Source organism: Pelmatolapia mariae, linkage group LG16_19, assembly GCF_036321145.2.
Source record: "Pelmatolapia mariae isolate MD_Pm_ZW linkage group LG16_19, Pm_UMD_F_2, whole genome shotgun sequence".
Lineage (NCBI taxonomy): Eukaryota > Metazoa > Chordata > Actinopteri > Cichliformes > Cichlidae > Pelmatolapia > Pelmatolapia mariae.
This window is the reverse complement of record NC_086241.1, coordinates 30,341,525-30,363,364: the sequence shown is the minus strand read 5'-3', so window position 1 is coordinate 30,363,364 and position 21,840 is coordinate 30,341,525. Positions and strand designations below refer to the sequence as shown.

At 39.8% G+C, this 21,840-nt stretch overlaps 2 protein-coding genes across 2 annotated transcripts; one reads left to right on the top strand and one right to left on the bottom strand.

Moving 5' to 3' along the window:
* Positions 1-4,205: 4,205 nt before the first annotated feature.
* On the bottom strand, positions 4,206-6,145 carry LOC134646128 (trace amine-associated receptor 13c-like). The gene is made up of 2 exons (XM_063499844.1): positions 5,973-6,145; positions 4,206-5,019 (listed from the first exon to the last, which is right to left on the bottom strand). Exons 1-2 carry the CDS (start codon positions 6,143-6,145, stop codon positions 4,206-4,208), a joined length of 987 nt encoding a protein of 328 aa, XP_063355914.1.
* Positions 6,146-10,692: 4,547 nt separating this feature from the next.
* Positions 10,693-21,509, top strand: LOC134644547 (trace amine-associated receptor 13c-like). The gene is made up of 4 exons (XM_063497636.1): positions 10,693-10,821; positions 18,827-18,910; positions 20,149-20,348; positions 20,696-21,509. The coding sequence occupies exons 1-4, from the start codon at positions 10,693-10,695 to the stop codon at positions 21,507-21,509; spliced, it is 1,227 nt and encodes a 408-aa protein (XP_063353706.1).
* Positions 21,510-21,840: the final 331 nt, after the last annotated feature.

The following is a 21,840-nucleotide window of genomic DNA, read 5'->3' as shown; positions in this document are numbered from 1 at the left end:
AAATTCGGTGAACAGAGGGTCTAGCCAGCTGTAACAGGGATCCAACACACAATGGTTGTAATTACAGTTTTTCCTTTAATTGCCAACTTGCACAGGCAAAAACACACATTGGGCTCGGAGCTGGTCTTGGCACCGCTGCCCTGGTCTCTTACCTCACTATAAAGGAAAAAGAGAGACTACGTCTACACTAGCCCGGATAAATTTGAAAACTGCGTTTTTGTCTAAAAACGCTCGGTCTACACTATAGTTTTCAGTCGTTTTCACAGAGTTGTGCGTCCACATTGAAACGGCCGAAAATGCTTACGTGTCAGTACTGTGCATGCGTGATAACCATTTCATGCTAGCCCAGAGAGCAGAACTTGCTGCACTACGACAGTGTTTTGCAGATCTGTTTTCAGCAAAATGCTGCTGTCATTGTGGGCAGAAGGCCAAAACAGAGAGAAAAAGATGTGTTTTCAAATGAAAACGTATTCCAGCAGGTCCCTGCTGAAAAACTAGCTGCACAAGCTGACAAATAACCATTTCCAAATTCTAATATACAGCTGGTGTTTAGAATACAGTTGAATAAATATTAAAAACAGATAATGTAATAATTTCTGGACAAGCTGGAGTCTTCAGCCTGATTACTCAGGAACAAATAAAACAGTGCAGTAAACGTCACCCGACAGACAGAACCTGAGTGAATTAAATCCAGTGTTTAAACTCTACTGAGAACTAAAACTCAGCTTTGTGCTGGTGACTGGATAATAGCTGCTGATAAAGTGGGTTCACTTATAAAGTGCTCTGTAATTATCTCAGTGTTCATCTCACATCCTTTTAAATCCCATTTGTCAACTTTAACCCAGATCAGTGTTTCTGTCTGAGGGGAAACACAAACTCCGGCAGCTCTGCGCTGAGGAAGCAAAATACATTTAGTGGTTGGGAATGACAGAAGCAGGCCATGTAGAATCACAAATCAAGGTCAGCGGATATTGAGGTGCGTAGTATACAGAAGTGGCCAACTTTCTGCAGAGTTATTTGCTACAGACCACCAAACTTCATGTGGCCTTCAGATTTCCTCAGGAAGAGTGTCTAGAGAGCTTCTTGGAATGGGTTTTTCAGGGCCAAGCAGCTGCCTCTAAGTTTTACATCATCAAGTGCAATGCAGCGGATCAGATGCAGTGGTATCGCGCATGTTGCTGCTGGACTCTAGAGCAGTAGACATGTATTCTCTGCAGTGACAAATCAAACCAATATGTATCATTGATGAGACTGCCAAATTCTGAGTTTCATCACTATTTAGTAGGCAACAGGACACATCCTTGAGGAGAGTCAATGGAACAGGAACGGCAGAGGGACGACACTGTGTTCTGTTTCTGTTTTAGCCATTAGTTTGCTCTTTAAAGGTTATTAGTGATCAATTTTTCCTCGGGACAGTTTTAATATTTGAGCTTAGCCTTTTTTATTTCTGCTCCAATAACTCTGTGGGCTTCTCTTATCTCCTTTATGGAATGCTATGTACTTTACCTCGTCACATTCTTTAGGTTTTTTTGTGACCTATAGATTATTGTTGGGATACTCTTGAACTTATTTCTTGTCTTCCTGTCTTGTCTTCTTCACACACTAAGGTTGGCTATAGAGTTTCACAGGACTCCATGCTAGGACTAATTCTTTTTAAATTTCACATGCTTCCCTTAGGTAGTACTATTAGAAGGCACATCATCCATTTTTATTGCTGTGCAGCTGGTAATATGTGGCTTTATCTGTACCAGAAGCCAGAAGACACACCAATTATTTTACCAGTTACACACCAATTAAACTGATGAATGTCTTATGACATAATGGTATGGAGGACCTCTAATTTCTTGATTCTGAATTAAAAAAAATTCAGGTTATTGTATTCCCAAAAATCTGGCCAAGGAATCGAAAAAAAAGTTCCCTGAAAATATTTTGGTTGATCCAAAAAGCTGCAACCAGAGTACTCGCAGGAACAACAAAGAAAGAGTATTTTCCCCCATGTCTCCTGTTAAATCAAAAATCAAATTTAAACTCTTCATACAAGTTCTTGAATTGCCAGACCTCATCTTATCTTAAAGATGTCATAATCAGCTCAACAGAGCACTTTGCTATGTTGAGAAGTGGGAGGGACAGCCTTTAGCATTCAGGCCTCTCTTCCGCGAGACCACTTTGGATTTGGATGAGAGATACCCTCTCTACTTTCAAGATTAGGTTTAAAACTACCTTTTTCATAAAGTCTTTAGTCTCTTCTGTATCCTCTTCTCTTTTTTATCAATTGCATGTTTACATATTTACTCACCACTCTGTCTTTAATTATTAGATGTTGTTAATATCTGGCACTCTTCCACAGTCCTGTCTTCTTCTCCTCATCTCTAACTGATTGCAACAGATAGCTGCCCCTCCCTAATCCTGGTTCTACTATTTCAAACTCCGCCACTCTGTTCCTCCGCCACTGCCTTGTTTGAGTTTTGGACAAAATGGATTCTGGGATATTGCATTTCGTCATTTCGAGCTGATTGGAGACCAGAAAAGCCAATGAGATTTTTTTGCATCCAAGTCTGTGATTGGCTGGTTTTGTGGCACAAATATAACGGTGTACAGAAAGAGTTGAGCGTGCACGGGCAGAAATGTTGAGAGCACGAGCAACGCATTGTGAGCGAGCGCAAATGCAAAAACTGAGCTAGAGGGGCTGCTATTGTGTGTGTGTATGGATAATAGCAAACACGGAAATACACTTTTTGCACGCAGAAATGAATTTTGTTCACTCAAATTCAGCTTTTCTTCGCTCAAAATAAATTTCTCCTGAAAATGCAACACTTGCACCTGCAAACTTTGTTTTACGTGCGCTCAAATTTTTTTTTACGTGCGCTCAGAATAGTGGCACAAAAATAACGCCATAATAAACAAGTACTGAGATCATTTACCTAAGCAGTGTGTTTTGTCAAAACTAAGTAAGTGTGTCGGTAATGAACACATAAGTGTGTTCACTACACATAAGTGTGTTCATTACATTGACATTCTGTTGTGCAATTGTTATTTAAATGTATTTTATAATTTGACTTTACATACTGCTGGGTGGTTTGTAAAGTTTACAATAACTAGTATTATCATTATGCTATATTTTCAAAAATATATAATAATCTCAAAAGTAATGCCTTGAAGTAGAAAATAGTAATACTTTATTAAAATTTAAAACTATTGGATGTGTGCATTTTGTCTACTGTTTGTTAACTCACCATATTCATAAACGTCTTAATAATAAATTCCATATTCTATTACCACATTATTTGTGATCAATGGGTTTGCGGGGTTGGGGGTGTTGGGGGTAGGGTCTTTAGGCTTTGCCCCCCACCCCTGCCACCAATATATTTTTAAGCAAGTATTTTTAACTCTTATTTGAATATTCAGTTTCCTACGATCTGCTCTTAAAAGGTAATTGCCAGGTAACCCGCCCTCCCCCTTTGCACACACATGCACACAAACAAAACACACAGTATAATTCACACTCTAATTATAGTGAACAAATATTTATGCCATTTTACACCATCAAACTTAGATTGCTAAGGATGAAGAACCTTTTGTTCTTTAAAGAACCATTTGTAATACCTAAAGAACCATCTACAAAATAGAAAGGTTCTTTGACGTATGATGGTTCTTTAAAGAACCATGAAGACATCTGAAGAACCATTTAAGAACCATAATTTTTCTGAGAGTATAAAGGAGTTTTTGATATCTACTTTCAACAACTGGTGCTAATAGAGGGGTCTCCTGATTGTTGGGGTTTTTTCTCTTTTATTATATGGAATTTACGGTTTAAAAGAAAGCACCTTGAGGTGACAGTTGTTGTTGTACAACGGAAATTAATGCAGGAACTGTTGCTGTGACCCTCTAACGTCTCATTGTATCATTAGATAATAATGTAATCAGAAATTAGAAAAATTATATCTGTACATTTTAATGATTTCTTTTCTGTGATAGATAAAGGTGCTCACACTTAAACAAATTAGCATTTTTAACATTTTTACACAAAAGGAATTCAATTTATATACAAAATACAAGTGTATGAGTAAAGCTGTTGTTAGTAAAATAAAACATCTTTTCCCTATCTACTTTCTTGAAACATTTAAATGCAATTTCTTTTCTCCAGATTACTAGATGAATTTGAATTCACTCACGTATAATCAAAAGGGGTTTTTTTTGTTTGTTGTTTATAATATGTTAGTATCACTGCTGTGAAGCTTAAAGATCTGCAGAGTGATGATAAGCTTAACAGACTTTCTAAACCAGGGATAAAACAAGGCATAGATCATTGGGTTTAGAAAAGAGTTAAAATAAAAGGCAATGACCACAAAAAATGCAGATGAATCATTGACAACATTTTCTTCAACAAGGGTGTAACAGTAAAATGGACAGTAGCTTGCAAGAAACACAACTACTAGAACCCCCAGAGTCCTGGCTGCTTTCAACTCAGATTTGTTTGTTTGATTCAGTGAACGCTGAAGTCCAACTGCTGTAACATAAGAGTGCAGTGCACGAGCCTGAGACACAGCCACTACAAATACTCTCATATACAGAACTATGATAACAGTGATGGGAACAAAAAAAGATAAAACAAGGTCAGCAGTTCCTGCAATATCATTGATGACAAGTACACACTCTCCATAGCAGGAGTTATACCTGCCTGGTTTAATCAGGAAGTCTTTTAGGTAAAGAGTGACGTAAAAAATAACATAAAACCAACACAGACAAACACTGAGTTTCACTCTCGCCACAGTAATTCTGCTGGGGTAATGCAGAGGGTCACAAATAGCTACATAGCGGTCAACTGATATTAGAACTATGATTCCTGTTGAAGCACAGGTAATGTTGCCGGTCAGATACCAATAAACAGAACATATAACATCACCAAATACCCAGCAGGTCGTGTTTCTAAAGATTTCTAAAGGCATCAACAGGAGACCCACAAGAAAGTCTGAGACAGCCAGAGAGAGGAGGAGGATGTTAGTGGGTGTGTGCAGCTGCCTGCAACAAGAGAGAAAAGAATATAATTGTTGGGTCTAACTCAGACCCCACTAATTCTAGAGACTTATTCCCGTGAAAGAAATACAAGTCAACAGCAATCGATCGTTTTCACTTGCAAGGGAAGTATCGTCTTGTGTCTCACACGAAAATGACCCCCGACGATGACCTCCTCCTGCTGCCTTTTATTGAGACACACAAGAAGTAACGCCCACATAGTTCTAAGACAAAGCTTTGTATGCCATGTGTGAATTTCTATATGTAAGTAGGAATGTGTGTGTGTGTGTGTGTGTGTGTGTGTGTGTGTGTGTGTGTCCTCCTGCTGACCAAAGGGTCGTAACCGCAGGAAGCTTACATCAAAAGACCTGTGATAACACACTTCAACCTCGCACCCAGAACCTCGAGAATCTGGGGAGGGGGAGAGTGGAATTGTTTTCATCCCACAGTTAAACTATATAGAGATGGATGGTCAAGCATAAAAATGACAAACGTTTATCAATTCACTCTAACAATAATACAAATTAAGAATATCAAAATATCTTTGGTGAAAATTCTATTAGTAAAAATGTTTATATCAATAAGACTTGATTCAATCTAAGATAATAAAAAAGTACAATGGTTAAAATGCATGAAGAATGCACCAAATTAATTTCATTCATGCACTGAACCTTCTAAAATGTAAACTGTGATTTCAGCTCAAAAGTTCATCTGTGCTTGTAGAGAGAGATTGTAAAGAAATTAAGACAGTTGAGTCATGTACTAATCATGCCAAAATGTTTTTAGTGAAAATGTTTCCTTAGTTAAAACATGATTAAGTTTAGTCAACAGCCATTAAAGATATTTGTCTCTTGCTTCATTCATTGATGAAAAATTAAGTTTTCACATTTCTAAAATTTTAACTGCAGTTTCAACTGAAAAGTTGAAACTCTAGCTTTAGTTAAAAAGTTAATCTCTGCCTGAAGTGGGAGACTGAGATGATGACCAGTAGGTTCAGAGCAACAGTGATCAGAGAGATGCAGAACAGCACAATGTACAGAAGCACAGCTTTGGACCAGTGAAGTGTCGGCTTCCTGCAGGAATTGTTGAGTAGTTGTTGAAAACAAAGCTCTGCTCCTTTCTGTATCTCCATTATCACATAACTGCAGATACTGCAGCTCTCTGATGAGAGCTTTGACTCAGAGAACTTTTATATCAGCTTTTGCTCACCCTCCTCCCGCCCCCCAGTTCCTTCTCTTTCTTTTGAGACCACCTTTTGCTTGCACATTGTCAACTATTGCTATGACATAAATAACATTTAATTTAATTGAAGTATCTCACAAAAGGGTTCATGTGTGTATTGAGACTTATGTATGATGCAAATTGTTCTTCTGAAACTCAAAAACACAAACTGGGGTCATCAAAATGAACTGTGGAAGTATGTAAGGATGACACAAGAGCTTAACACGTTTTACTCAAACTTTAATCTTAGCTGCACACAACTGAACTCACAACTACTACAACCCAAAAACATTACCCCCTCCTCCCAACACCCAGTCTTACTAGTCCAGTACACTGGACTTAAGCAAACGGCCAGAATGGCTAATCCTAGGAGGCAGAGAACTTGTAGAGGGAGTCCTAGCCTTAGGATGAGGCTGGGGTGGGTGGCCAGGAAAGGCTGAAGAAAACTTGAGCTCCGGCGGTCGAGGGGTGCTTCTAGAGGGAAAACCAGAGTCCATTAAGCCTGCGGAAGGTGGTCGGCCGTGGTGGGGGGCCTAGGCCGGCACTACTTGATCATCCACAAGAGCATGAGCTGGTTTAAGTCTGTCAACACATACAGTCTCTCTATGACCGTCGAAGTTCAAAACAAAGTTCTTCTGGGCCGATTTGAGGACCCTAAACGGCCCGTCATACAGTGGATGCAGTAGTGTCTTATGTGCATTGTGCCAGACAAAACCAAACTTAGAAGTCTCTAAAGTCTTTGGGACTAAGGTGTCAGCCAGGGAATGGTGCACTTGACCCAGAATGTGAAACGCGTCCATTTGAGCGTGAGGAGACAACACAGGTGAGCGGAAGCACAGGGAGGGGATCTCCGACAAGAACATATAGAGGATGATCGAGGACCAGTTTGGCTGGAGAGGCGCCAAGATCCTGTGATCAACCACAGTCAAAAGGCATGTGAAACCTTGTAACTGCAGTAGGGGACGCATCAGATCAATGTGCATGTGATCAAAACGTTTGTCAGAGATGAGAAACGGCTGAAGAGGTGCTTTAGAGTGCTTATGGACCTTTGCATGCTGGCCTGGAATGGACGCCACAGCCCATTCCCTAACAGACTTGCAAAGGCCCAGCCAAACAAACTTGGAGCTCACGATTTTAACAGAGGCCCGGACCCCTGGATGTAAATACACATGGGCGGAGTCATGAAATAGGAAACGTCACAGACCACGGGAGGACCGCCATCCTGCATATGTGTTCTGTTTATTGGTATCTAACTAGCAGCATTACCTGTTCTTCAATAGGGAACATAGTTCTAATATCAGTTGACCGCTATGTGGCTATTTAGGACCCTCTGCATTATCCTACCAGAATGACTTCGGTGAAAGTAAAAGTCAGTGTTTGTCTGTGCTGGTTTTACTATATGTTTTACATCACTCTTCCCCTAAAAGACTTACTAATTAAAACAGCCAGGTATAATTCCTACTATGGAGAGTGTGTATTTGTCATCAATGATATTACAGGAACTGCTGACCTTATTTTTATCTTTTTGTGTTCCAGTTACTGTCATCATACTTCTGTATATGAGGCTCGTGCCATGCGCTCTCATGTTACAGCTGTCACACTTCAGCGTTCACTGACTGAAAAAAACAAATCTGAGTTGAAAGCAGCCAGGACTCTTGGGAGTTTTGTAGTTGTGTTTCTACTTTGTTTCTGCCCGTATTACTGTGTTATAAGGGATGACTATAGCTCATTCAATTTTTTTTTCTAATTTCTGGTTTCTTGAGAAGTTGAGAATTCTTGAGAAAGAATGTTAACTTAAGTGCTTTATGTTTATCTGTTGTTTATAATAATCTACCACTGTTATTCTGTTTCATAAGAACTGGAAAATAAAAACCAGATTCAGCTGGCTTGTGCAGGGCCTGAATAAGACCTTAAAGTCCTTAATTTGTAAATTCATTCAAGAGGATAAATGCAATTGGTATTGCTGGTGTGGCGGAGCTTTCGTCCCTGGCTCAGCTGCAGGGGAGGGATGGTGCAGTGAGCTCAAGGAGGGCTGTGCCGAGTAGGCAAATGAGGCCACAGGTGGTGGCGATTATACTGATGGGAACCTCTCTTTTTCCTTTATAGTGAGGTGAGAGACCAGGTTTGCCGTGACCAGCTCTGACCAGACTATGTATTTTTGCCTGTGCAAGTTGGCAATAACTGTGTGTGTTGGATCCCTGTTACAGCTGGCTAGACCCTCTGTTCACAGAATTTTCTCCCTTGTGGTCACATGGCAAGTGGGGGATTTTGATTATGAAATAATGCAGTGGAGACAGGTGGAGCCACACAGATATATCACCTCAACCTTCTAGAAGCATGGGGAGAGGCAGGCTCGGTTTCTGTGGTGAGGTTGGTGAAAGATAGAGATGAGCTGGGGCATGAGGTGCAAAATTCAATCATTGCCACCTCACTCCATTGTGATAACCATCTCATGCCGGCCCAGAGAGCAGAACTTGCTGGTTTTGCAGATGCATTTTCCCCTTGCTTAGTTCCACCACCCTCATACAGCACATCTTTGTGCTCACAGCACGTGCTGTCAACCTTATAGGTTACCTGAACACAAAAGGCAAATAGCTGAAAAGCAATTAGCTGCTATCCTGATGATATGAGTAATAGTAAAGTCTGACAGTGCATGTTGTAGCCTAGTAGTGCTTTTGGTGAAGAAAGATTGGTTTATACAGTTCTGTGCAGACTCCTGCACAGTGAATCACGCCACAGGTCAACGACTTCCTGGACTGGTTGGGCACTGCTTGCTTTTTAATAACACTTGATTTGACCAAGGTTTACTGGCAGATTCCCTTGTCTACAGAGTCTAAGGAAAACACGTTTCCCACTTTGTATGGTTTGTAATAATTCATCACCCTTCCTTTTAATTTGCCCAGCTACTTTCCAGCGCCTAACTTCTCTCTCCTGTTTGTTCTGCAGACTGATGGCTTGAGCAGAGGGAACACTACGGCAGCCTGGTGTGCTGGGGTGCCTAAAGTGGAGAGGCGTGCTAGAGAGTTTATTCATCATTTAGTTAATATTGGAGTGTGGCAACAAAAGGAAAGAAATATGACAACTCATACCTAGACCCAATAGAAATTTAATAGACTGGTACTTAGCATCTTTCTACTTAGCTGAGTTATTAATCAACTTTCTTCTGCAAGTCTCATTCAAGCAATCGTGCACGCACATTTGTTCAGCACTTTCTAACATTTACACACACTCACACTCGGCTGGAGTATCTTGCCTAAGGATACTTCATCAGGTGGACTGTATGACTCAGGGATTAATCCACTGACCTTGAGACTGTAGTTTGATAAAAGATGACTAATAACTGCATAGCTCTCAATATTTTATTACTCCAACAGATGGTAGACATGCTGTGTCATGGTCCGGGTTAGTGCGGGTTTTTCCCACAGCACTGGGCCCCACCTTTGAGCTGAGACTCTAAATAACCTTCACACCTGACTGCAGTTAAATCACTGGCATTAAAGACCAGCACTCACAGAGTTGGCCGATGGCCTGGACAGGCCCGGTAACAATCTCCTGCGGATCACCTCTCATAGACCGAGGCAAGGTAATGATAGAGGGAAGAAGGAGTGAGTGGAGTAGTATGGATGATTCGTGAAGAGGAGGAGGTTGGCGGACAGTGTGAAGAGAATGAAGAGGGGTGGCGGGCAGGGCTAGTGAAAGGAAAAGGAAAAAGAGAGGTGAGGGTAGTTCAGAAAGATCTGATAGTGAATGTAAAGGGGAGGGAGCAAATCTAACCATGAATGTCATCTTGAGGTTTGAGGAGGAGGGAGTAAAAAGAATAGATACACTTAAGTTGACAAGAGTGCTTAGAGCACAAGTGGGGGAAATTGAGTATGCTAAGGTACTTAGAGATGGTAATCTACTGATTGGCTGTAATACAGAAGTGCAAGTGGAAAAAGCAAGGAAACTGATGGGTGTGTGTAAAGTTAAAGTGAAAAATACAGCAAGGGTTGGGGAAAGGGGAGTCAATGGAAGTAAAGGAGTCATTGTGGAAGTACTGGTAACTGTAAGTATGAAGGACCTGGTGGAGAACTTAAAGTTAAGAAATGGTGAGGTTAAAAGGGTAAGGAGAATGACTAGAGGTCCAGAGAAAGTGGAAAGAGAAACTGTGGTGGTGGAGTCTGAGACTTGTATGGGTTTCTAAGGCTCAGTGTGAGGGAATTTGTACCCAAGCCACTGAGATGTTTTAATTGCCAGGAATTTGGACATATTGCCAAGGTGTACAAAGGGAAGAGAAGGTGTGCTCGATGTTCTGAGGACCATGAGCATGGAAAGTGTGGCATGGAAGTTAAGCCAAAATGTTGTTGTTATGGTGGAGAACATAGTGTTGCTTTTTGAGGGTGTGAAGGGATGAAACAGCAGACTATTGTTCAAATGACGAGGGTCGTGCAAAAAGTGACATATGCAGAAGCGTGTAAAATGGCTGAGAAAGAGAGGCAGACTGGGAATCCCAGGCTGGTGGAGAAGAATGTGCTGGAAAAGGTTATGGGGATGGTAGAAAGGAAAATGGAGGAAGAGAAGAAGAAGATGGTGACATTCATTGCAGGGGTAATAAATACAACATCAGATGTAAAGTCAAAGTCAAGGAAGATTCGGATTATTGTTTAAGCAGCATGTCATAGTTTGGACATAAAGAATATCAGATGGGAGGATATTAGAGGGGAACTTACTGGTCAGGTGAGCCAGGGGGGATAGTGTGGTGGTTAACTTTTCTTGTAACCATCTTAATCTTGTTGTGGAATGCAAGGAGTCTTTTGGAGAATGGCCAAGATTTTAAGAAGTTTGTATATGACCAAATGGAAAAGCCTGACATCATCTGTGTTCAGGAAATATGGTTAAAGCCTTGTTTGGACTTTAGGGTGTATGGATATATAGTAGTTAGATATGATAGGGAAGAGGGAAATGGAGGGGGGTGTCTGACATTGATTAAGGAAGGCATACCATATAGGAAATTTGGAAGGAAGGGGGAGTTGGAGTACGTTGGGGTTGAGGTATGGTTGGGAAGGAAGGTGATTATTAATTTCTACAATCCTTGTAAAAAGCTGGAAATAAGTAAGCTGGAAGAAAAAGTATTTTAAGTGCTGCTGAGGAGACTATCTGACATCAGGGGAAGTCAGGGAGAGAGCAGTCCTGTTGTGGAACGATACAATACAATACAACTTTATTTATAGAGCACATTTAAAAACCAGCGGTATGCCAAAGTGCTTCACATAAAAGACAGAAAATAAGACAAAAATATTATAAAAATTAAATATAATTAAATATTATAGGACCATAACAAAGTACCAAGTATGCTAACAGGTCAGTATCACTAATACGCAGGAATTCAACTAAATGAGTGTAAGCTGGCAGTAAGAGAAAGGAATAGAGCATTTAAGTTGGTGAAAAGATCTCATAATTTTCAACATTTAATTGAATATAAAAAAGCACAGGCAAAAGTGAGGAGTACAGTAAGATGATCAAAGAGACATACCATATAGGAAAACTGGAAGGAAGGGGTAGTTGGAGAACATACTGGAGGGCTTTCTTTAATACAACGGTAGTAGTACGCAAATGGGAGACGTGTGGGGGATGATTAGGAAAATGGGGGGAGAAAGAAGAGAGCGGGATTACCTGATACTTAATATGAAGAATCAACTAGTGGTAACTGATTGGGAAAAGGTGGAATTATTGTGTATTTCTCTACTTTTGGAAAAATACACAGTGGGAGAAATTCAACAGATGAGGGTAAACGGGGAAGAAATAGGACAAAAAGAAGGAATCTTGAGGCGCTAGGGAGGAAAGAGAGTACAGAACAGATAATGGACTGTCCTTTTTCTATTGGAGAGCTGAAAAGGGCCCTGGGTAGAGCAAGGAATAGTGCTCCAGGGAAAGACGAGGTGTGTTATATCATGTTGAAGCAGTTAAGCGATGAAGCGCTAAATAAAGTGTTAATGTTATTTAATAGGTGTGGCAAGTAGGGCGTCTCCAAAGTATTTGGAAAGAAGCAATAATTATGCCAGTAAAGAAATCTGGGAAGGACCATAGTTATCCTGGGAACTATAGGCCCATTGCTCTGACTTCTAATGTGAGTAAAGTGATGGAAAAGATGGTGAATGATGGGTTGGTTCACTTCTTAGAGTCAAAAAATATGTTAGCATCGTAGCAGATTGGCTTTCATAGGGAAGAGGGGTTATGGATCCGTTTTTATGTCTGGAGGATGAAATTAGGAAGGCACAGATTTATAAAGAAGTGGTAGTGGCTGTGTTCTTTGACGTAGAAAAGGCATATGATATGCTCTGGAGAGAGGGTTTAATGATTAAATTGTATGGTTTAGGAATAGGAGGACGGATGTTTAATTGGATATGGGATTTCTTATGTAGCAGAACCATTCAAGTTAGGCACACATGTGTCAGAGCCATGCAAAACAGAAAATGGAACCCCACAGGGAAGTGTAATAAGTCCAACATTGTTTTCGGTTATAATGAATGATATTTTTAAAGAGATATCTGATAGTTATGGTAAATCACTTTTCGCTGATGACGGAGTGTTATGGGTAAGAGCAGGGCTGGGAGACTGGGAGAAAAAATCAGCCCGGCATTTTGACTAGAGACCAGCCCAGTTCATAACTTCCCTTCAACTCATTCATGTCACCTAAAAGGTAAACCTGTTTCTCCACCACCTGTTCAGCTCTGATGATTCAGTAAGGACATCTCCTGGTTGCATCTTCATGTTTCCCTCTCACCAGATATACAAACCAATATCATGACCAGCAGCTTTTACAGCTGTGGCTCCAGCAAACATCAGCTGATACTAGAAAGTAATATTAAATCATTCTAACAACAGCTGATCAAGCTCAAAAGTGCCGCTGTTGTTTAGCGCAATATCCGCTGTTTTCCTCTTTCTGGCGTAAAGTGGGTGATAAACAAACAAGAGAGAAAAGCCGATCAGCTGATCATTGATCAGTTTCATGATTGAAGTAGCAACAGGAGAGGGAGGGGGAGAGAATGAGAGAAGAAGACAAAGCTGTGCAGCAAAGACACAGAATAACTCCAGCTTTGTGTCTTTTTCATTCTAGCTGAAGTACGGGACAAATCGCTTCCTTTTAACCTCAATACAAAACGCAAAATATTTTTTCTGAATACGAGAGGATTCCGTTTTTTATGGGATGGTTGGCAACTCTACTAACTAACCTTATGAATAAAATAAAGTTACTATCAGTAACATAGCACCCACCCAACTGTATAGAAACTCTGTCATGTTAGCTAGTACACAGTACGAGTTATAGTAACTGACTGTAAAAAGTTAGCATAACAAAAATAAACTACACGTAAACTTGGTTTATATCTGACACAGATAGACTGTTCATAACTTCTTACCTGAAGTTCAGTTCACCTGACACTCGGACCGGCGGCCGCCTCGGGTCTCTCCTCCTCCTGCCTCCCCTTTCCCTCATCTACCTGCTGGCCTTTGTTGAAGCTCCACCATAGCCACCACCAAACAACTGAGTTATTTTTACACATCTGCCAGCATCTGGCCAATCCACCACCTTTCATTGTTTACACTGTTACAAAAAAAAAAAGAGCGGCCTATAAATACGAAAAATCACCATCGGCCCCCTGATGGCCAGTCCACCTATGGGTAAGAGGGAGGAATTTTGACAATCTCATTAAGAAACTTCAAGAGGGGATAGATAAGGTGGAAAAGTGGGGAATGGAGAGGGGTTTTAAATTTTTGATTAAGTAAACTAAAGTGATGTTTTTCAAAAATAGGAAAATGGGGGAAGATAAGCAGTTTTTCTTGTATAGGGAAGGGTTAGAAAGGGTGAAGAGTTTTGTTTTTTGGGAGTAGTTTTTGATAGGAAGTTAACTTGGAACACTCATGTAGAGCACATTGTGGAGAAAAGTAAAAAGGTTCTTAATATCATGAGGTGTTTAGCAGGGCTGTCAGGGGGTGCCAATTTTGATGCACTCAAAAGTATCTATGGCTACATTCACACTGCAGGTCTTAATGCTCAATTCCGATTTTTTGCTCAAATCCGATTTTTCTTGTCTGGTTGTTCACACTACAAATAAAATGTGACAGCAAACGTGCTCTAGTGTTAACGGTTGACGGCCCTCAAAGCAGCCCCCATGCGCAAAAGAAGATGTCACAGCTGGGTGACAGCTGGCTGACAGCTGGGTTTGTCGCCCAAAACACGGTCAAACTCATCATAAAACGGGCAGGTGACTCAACTACGTCCCGACCACCTGTTTGTTTATATCTTTAGCTTCTTTAAACTTGGCTCTGAGGCTCTTCACTTTCCTCTGACACTGTAGCCACGTTCGCCTGTGCCCTCGTTCAACCACTTCTTTAGCAATGCACTTGAACACAGCCCGGATACGATAGGACCCTTCAAGTTTAGATTGAATAGAATTGTCTTCCCATATGCTAATCAAGTCTGTCCATTGACTCCCTCCGTCTCCAGTTTCCGCCGCCATGCTTTCTTGTTTGTCTTCTCCAGTGCTGATAATTGGCGTCTTTCTTGTGTCAGTGACGTAAAAGACGGATTTAATGCAACATGACCATTCAAACAGCAGTCACTTTCTAAAACATCAGATATGTATCGGATTCAGTACCACATATGAAAGTGGCCTAGGTCGGATTTGAAAATATCGGATTTTTGCTATTCACACTGTCATACCATGATCAGATATGGGTCGCATAGGGTCAAAAAACATGGATTTGATGCGCTTTCGCCTGCAGTGTGAACATAGTGTAAGTCATGTTAATTCGATCAAGGATTGATTATGGATATGTGGTGTATGGGTCAACGGCTAAAACTTGGTTAAAGAAGCTCGTGCGTTGAGGATTTGTTTAGGGGCGGTTAAAACAACGCCATTATGTGCTCTTCAGGTGGAACCAGGAGAAATGCCTTTCCATATTAGAAGGCAGCAGTTAATGGTTAACTATTGGTTTAATTTGAAGGGTCATAACAAGAATAATCCTGTTAAGGAGGTGTTGTAAAATTGTTGGGAAAGAGGGAAGGAGTTCAAAAATAGTTTTGGATGGGTTGGGGATTAAAGCAAGAGCATTTAAGGTATATGACAAATTCAGCCAGACAGTGGTAGGGCCTTTAAGGCCCACTTGGACATAGGATTTCATTAAAGTGGATAGAACATTAGTGAATGTCAAAAAGAGGGACAGATCACAACAGATCTTAATTTTATAGTAGATTGGAGTGCAAGTACAGTGGCTATGTGCAGATGGATTGAAAGATCCAGAAAGTGAAGCAACTAGTGTGGCAGTGGTAGTTCTGAAATTAAATATCAAGTTTGTGAAAATATCATCAAACTTTCTGAGTATATGTGCAGTAGAGCTATATGCCATATTGATGGCTTTAGAATGGGTGGAAGGCAGCAGAATTCCAAAAGTAATAATATGCAGGGATTCATTTTCAGCAGCGTAAAGCACTGAAAATGATAATACAAGTAAACATCAGAACATTCTGTATGAAGTTATGTTTTCTCACCACAGAGTGTGCGAACAGGGTAAAAGTGTAGTAATAATGTGGTCATATATTATTATGGGTATTGAAAAAGTGGATAGGATGGCTAAAGAAGTTATTAAAAGAGTAGACATAGATGTTTAGTAGATGTAAACATAGATGTTTACCTTTATCTAAATCTGAAGGAAAGTGTATAGTTTGGAAAGAACATAAGAAGTTATGGAAAATGGCGTGGGATAATGAACCTAGTGGGAGACAGTTTTACAGGGTACAACATACAGTAGAAGTAAAACGAAATAAAGGAATGAATAGGCAGGAGGAGATCGTTATGAGTAGAATAAGAACAGGGCATTGTTACCTGAATGGCACTCTTTTAAGGATGAGGAAACATTCCACAGGGTTATGTAATTGGTTTGGTGTTATAGAAACGGTTGAGCATGTATTTATTAACTGCAGGAGGTATGGTAACTATAGGAGAATGATGAGGGTAGAAATTGGAAATACGGGGGAATTCAGATTTGAAAAGGTGGTTGAGTGGTTAGGATGTCATGAAGGGAAAGGAGTGTTTTTTTGGTTTCTGAGAAATACGGGACTATTTAAGAGGATTTAAAGAGTTAGATGTGATATAAGTAAACTCCAGAGGGTGGCAGTGATGCAACATCTATGGATGCAAGCTGCCGTTAAAATGGAAGAAGAAGACATCTGTCAGATCTTCAGCTAACTCGTGTTAGTGCCTGGCTGTTAAGCTCTCGTGAAATCCTTTAATGTTTCTAATTTTGATCATATTGTTTTCTCTGTGCCATAGTTACCTGCCTGATCATCATGCTTCACAGTTGGAACAATACTCACCTCTGTCTAGACTAGAGATGGACCGATCCGATATTAAGTATCGGTATCGGTCCGATACTGACCTAAATTACTGGATCGGATATCGGCGAGAAATTAAAAAATGTAATCCGATCCATTAAATATCAAAAAAGCACCTCACAAAACTTGCGACACGACGTAACTCGGCTTGTAACCGTAGCACGTCGAAGCAGTGTGCTCACGTGATAGAGCGGCTGTGTTTATTTGTAGCCTCGCTAGCAATCCAGCATTTCATCTCCGAGGAAGTTATCCCAGAGAGAAGTAAAGCAAGTGTGTAAGTTCATCTCTGAATGTTTGTAAAGCGTACCTACGTTAAGCTTAACAACCGATATATGGAGCCTCTTCTCTCTCCCTCTCTTGCTGCTACTTCAATCGTGAAACTGCTTAATGATCAGCTGATCGGCTTTTCTGTCGCGAGTCCTTCTCTCTTCTTTGTTTTTGGCCCACTTTGCACCAGAAAGAGGAAACCAGCGGCTGAACAACAGCAGCACGTTTAACCTTGATAAGCTGTTGTTAGAATTTATTTAATATTACTTTCTAGACCAGGATCCTTTTCTACGTAGCTGACGGCTGGTAACTGTGCAGGGGCGGATCTAGCAAAGTTTAGCCAGGGGGGCCGATAGGGCATTAACTGGGAAAAGGGGGCACAAAGACATACTTATCTTTCTTATTCTCATTTAAAATGTCTCGCTTTTAATAAATAATTATCTGAATCTTACACCCAAAGTTCTAATCTGATGTAAAATGTATAGAAGTCCATTACTGTATATAGTAACTGTTAAGTCTAATATACCCTAGTAAGCTATACTACTTTTTCCTTTGGGAAAGTACCATCTGTGCAGTCTGCAATTCTGTAGAAGAAAGATGTTGAATATATTTAATTATTCTTGAAAAATAATTTATTTCTGTGCATTTTTTTCACACTGCATCATGATTAAGCATCATGAGGTGGAGGGTGGGGGTGGTTCCCTTTTTTTTTTTTTTGCTGGGAGTTTGCAACCCTATTAGTTAGGTTGCTTAATATTTCTGCTAAGTACTCTTTAAAATACCAGAATAGGAAGGATGGTGCAGGTTTAAGTTTATTAGATTGATCAGTATTGCTGAACTATGAAATATTTTGGGTGCAGTGTATTTTTTACATACAGGTATAACAGAATAGCTTTAGTGTTGTTGTTTATTTAAACTTGAGCATGAACTTATACAAAATGCAGCAAGATATAAAAAAAAAAATCAGTTTTATTGATTAAAAAACACACTATATCGGATTAATATCGGTATTGGCAGATATCCAAATTTATGATATCGGTATTGGTATCGGACATAAAAAAGTGGTATCGTGCCATCTCTAGTCTAGACGGTGGTTTTCTGCTATCAGGTTACACTCCCACATCGTTTTCATGTGCAATGCAAAGCCCTTACCAACATAGTTTAACCAACCAACAGTCTGATTCACTGGATTTCCACTGACTTGTTACAGTAACTCTGTCTACCTCCACTCAGGCCGCTGTCTGTCTTTCCCCTCCCCAGGATCCATTCTTGGACTTTTGAATCTAGCAATAGCTCACTGTTTGGGTTTCATGTTCCATAGTTTTGTCTCATAGTTCATAGTTTTCTACCTCACCTCATAGATCATAGCCTTCAGAATTTCTTGCATTGTTATCAGATTAGTCACTGTAAATAAGGCACTGTATTCACGTTAGGTTTGCCTCCGTCTATGTCTGCACGTGAGTCCACACACACAACCTGTCCTTTTTTGGTCGTAACAGGTAGTTTTTTGTTTCATTTTCAAAACAGTTTTCTTAACGCTCTTCTAGGTGTTTCTAACATTGAATTTAAATATCCTTAATTTATGGCACACTCTTACCATCTGTGAATTAAAATCTACAACTAATCCCAAGTCATGCAATTTTTTCACTTCCATAACAATATGCTGGCTCCATTGCTCAGTGCATAATTTACTATTCCCTATTCCCAAACATCATCAATATTTGCCAACACACGATGAAACGTGTGGCTCTCCTCTAAACTGCATGAATTTGATCTTAAATGCAGTCTAAGCCGTGACCCCTATTCAGTTCATTCTTTACTAATCAGCACATCTGCAACTGCAGCTTTCTACCTAGCTAAATTAATATTTATATGCAGCTGGTTTGCTCTCTAATTGTTGCAGATGGTTCGGAGTATTATTTTAATACCTTCTGTCTGTTAATGATGTTTAAGGAGTGTGGCGGGGGTGTGGTCCCTGGTGCAGCTGCAGGGGAGGAGTGGTGCAGTGAGCTCAAGGGGGGCAGTACCGGGAGGCAGGTGAGCCACAGGTGGTGGCGATTGTTGTTGACAGTGTTTTTCCTTTCTGTTTGTCTATATAGTGACGGCAGAGTCGAGCGGGAGGCGCGCTGGACCAGAACGGACTGTTTCCTGTATGCTGAGCAGTCAAATAAAAACATTACTTGTGAACACAAACACGGTGTGTATTGTATACGTTACAAGGAGGTAATTACACTATGAGGAACAGCCACATGATTTACTCATCATGAATCAATTTTGTTTTATTTTGTTGGGGGAATTGTGTCTATTGCCTCCTTCTTGGTTCTGTAATAACTTAATCTATCCCCCCCAACCATAGTAGTAGATTATGTTCCTCCTCCTCCACCCACCCCACCATTTGTGCCCATGCCTGTGGTGTGCGTGTACATGTGCATGTCCTTGGTACAAGGTCCCTTTGCTAGTTCATGAGGAAAGTGGCACTGAAAACAGGAGGGGGACCTTTCAGGATGTAAGCCACAGCCTTGTAAAGGTTGTTAAATCTTGTCTTCAAAGGGTTTTTTTTGGTTTTTTGCTGAGTTTATTCCATGTACCTAGCAAGAAAGGTTACAGAACTAACCCCGCTACGTTTCCCATGGATTTTCAACCCTTAGAACCAAGACCCTGCCTGATGTTGGTACAATAGCGTCATCACAATGTATTAACAGAAGGGGTGCAACAGATGACAGGCAGGCTGTTTTCATGTCAGTCTTTTGAAGACGAGATTTAAGACAACCAAAAAGCGCAATGTATAGTCAGTCCACATTATGTCGAATCCAGTAAGAAATGTACATAAAGTACAAATCCATAGCAATGACCAACGACATGACCACATAGCAGCTTCAATATAATCAATGGAGGCAAGTCTGGCAGCTTCAAAAATATCCATGTTAGACATATTTGTTAAAAATAGTTGAGACTAAACAATTTTTAGGTAAGAAGATTTGATGCCTAACGATATTTATTTAAAGACCCAGAATCTTTTAATAATTAGCAATCGGCTGCAAAGATGTGTATCTTACATAAAGGATTAACAATGAGAGTTTCAGATGCAAAAGCTAATTTCAAAATAATCTCTCAAAAAATGGCAAAATTATGAATCAACTCTGAGACAGTGTGAAACAGTAAAAGTGAAACAGATTGTTTACAGAGAAAGAGGGACATCAGTCCGTAAAACGGGAACAGTTAAGGGGGTGGAGTGAAAGCAGAAACAGATAAGTTGTTTCTGTGTGAGGTCTTAGTCAAAAAGCTGTGGGCAGTGCAGCTGCCTGGTGATGGAGAAAGAAGCTGAGCTCTGCTTTCCACAACTCCTCAACACTTCCTGCAGGAAGCTGACACTTCACTGGTCCAAGGCTGTGCTGCTGAACATTGTGCTGTTCTGCATCTCTCTGATCACTGTTGCTCTGAACCTCTTGGTCATCATCTCTGTCTCCCACTTCAGGCAGAGATTAACTTTTCTACTGAAAATACAGTTTAAGTTTTAAAAATGTGAAAGCTCATATTTAAATCTATGAATGAATAAAGTGCAAGAGATGACTGTTGACTAAGAATAATCATGTTTTCACAAAAGACATTTTGGAATATTTAAAACATGACATGAACTTTTGAAGTGAAATCACAGTTTAATCTTTAATTTAAATCCATTCTTTGTGTGTTTTAAACATGATTGTAATTTTTTAGTTGCTTAGATTGGATCAAACCTTACCAGTAAAACACATTTAACCAACAGAATTTTCACTAAAGATATTTTGACATTATTAATTTGTATTATATTCTCTCTTGTTGCAGGCAGCTTCACACACCCACTAACATCCTCCTCCTCTCTCTGGCTGTCTCAGACTTACTTGTTGGCCTCCTGTTGATGCCTTTAGAAATCTTTAGAAACACAAGCTGCTGGGTACTTGGAGATCTCATATGTTCGGTCTATTGGTATCTGAGTGGCAACATTACCTGTGCTTCAACAGGAATCATAGTTCTTATATCAATTGACCGCTATGTAGCTATTTGTGACCCCCTTCATTATCCCACCAGAATGACTGTGGTGAGAGTCAAACTTAGTGTTTGTCTGTGTTGGTTTTATTATATTTTTTACATTACTCTTTACCTTAAAGACATCCTGATTAAACCAGGCAGGTATAATTCCTGCAGTGGAGAGTGTGTACTTGTCATCAATAGTATTGCAGGGATTATTGACTTTGTCTTAGCTTTTATTGTTCCAGTTTCTGTCATCATTGTTCTGTATATGAGAATATTTGTGGTGGCTGTGTCTCAGGCTCGTGCCATGCGCTCTTGTGTCAGAGCAGTAACATTTCAGCGTTCACTGAATCAAACAAACAAATCTGAGTTGAAAGCGGCCAGGACTCTGGGGGTTCTTGTAGTTGTGTTTCTTGCAAGCTTCTGTCCATTTTACTGTTACTTTTTTGTTGGAGAAAATGTGGTCAGTGATTCATCTGCATTTTTTGTGATCATTGCCTTTTATTTTAACTCTTTCCTAAACCCAATGATCTATGCTTTGTTTTATCCTTGGTTTAGAAAGTCTGTTAAGCTTATCATCACTCTGCAGATGTTTAAGCGTCACAGCAGTGATACTAACATATTATAAACAACAAAAACAACAAAAATGTAAGATTTTAAATCAGTAAATTTATACATCTAGTCATCTGGAAAAGAGAAATTTGTGTTTAACTGTTTCAAGAAATGACAGGCAACTGAATTTAAACATCAAAGTGCTCATAAACTTGCATAAATAAAATGCTATTTTTGGTAAAACTATTTTGTTGAATAACATAAAAAATATAGATTTTTTTCAGTGATTGAAAAAAATGTATTAAATTTGATCACATTATGTATTTGAGGAAAAAGTATTTCAGTAAATTTAGAGATATAATTTTTTCTAATTTCTTATTTTCTGTGTAAACCCACAAATAATTTAT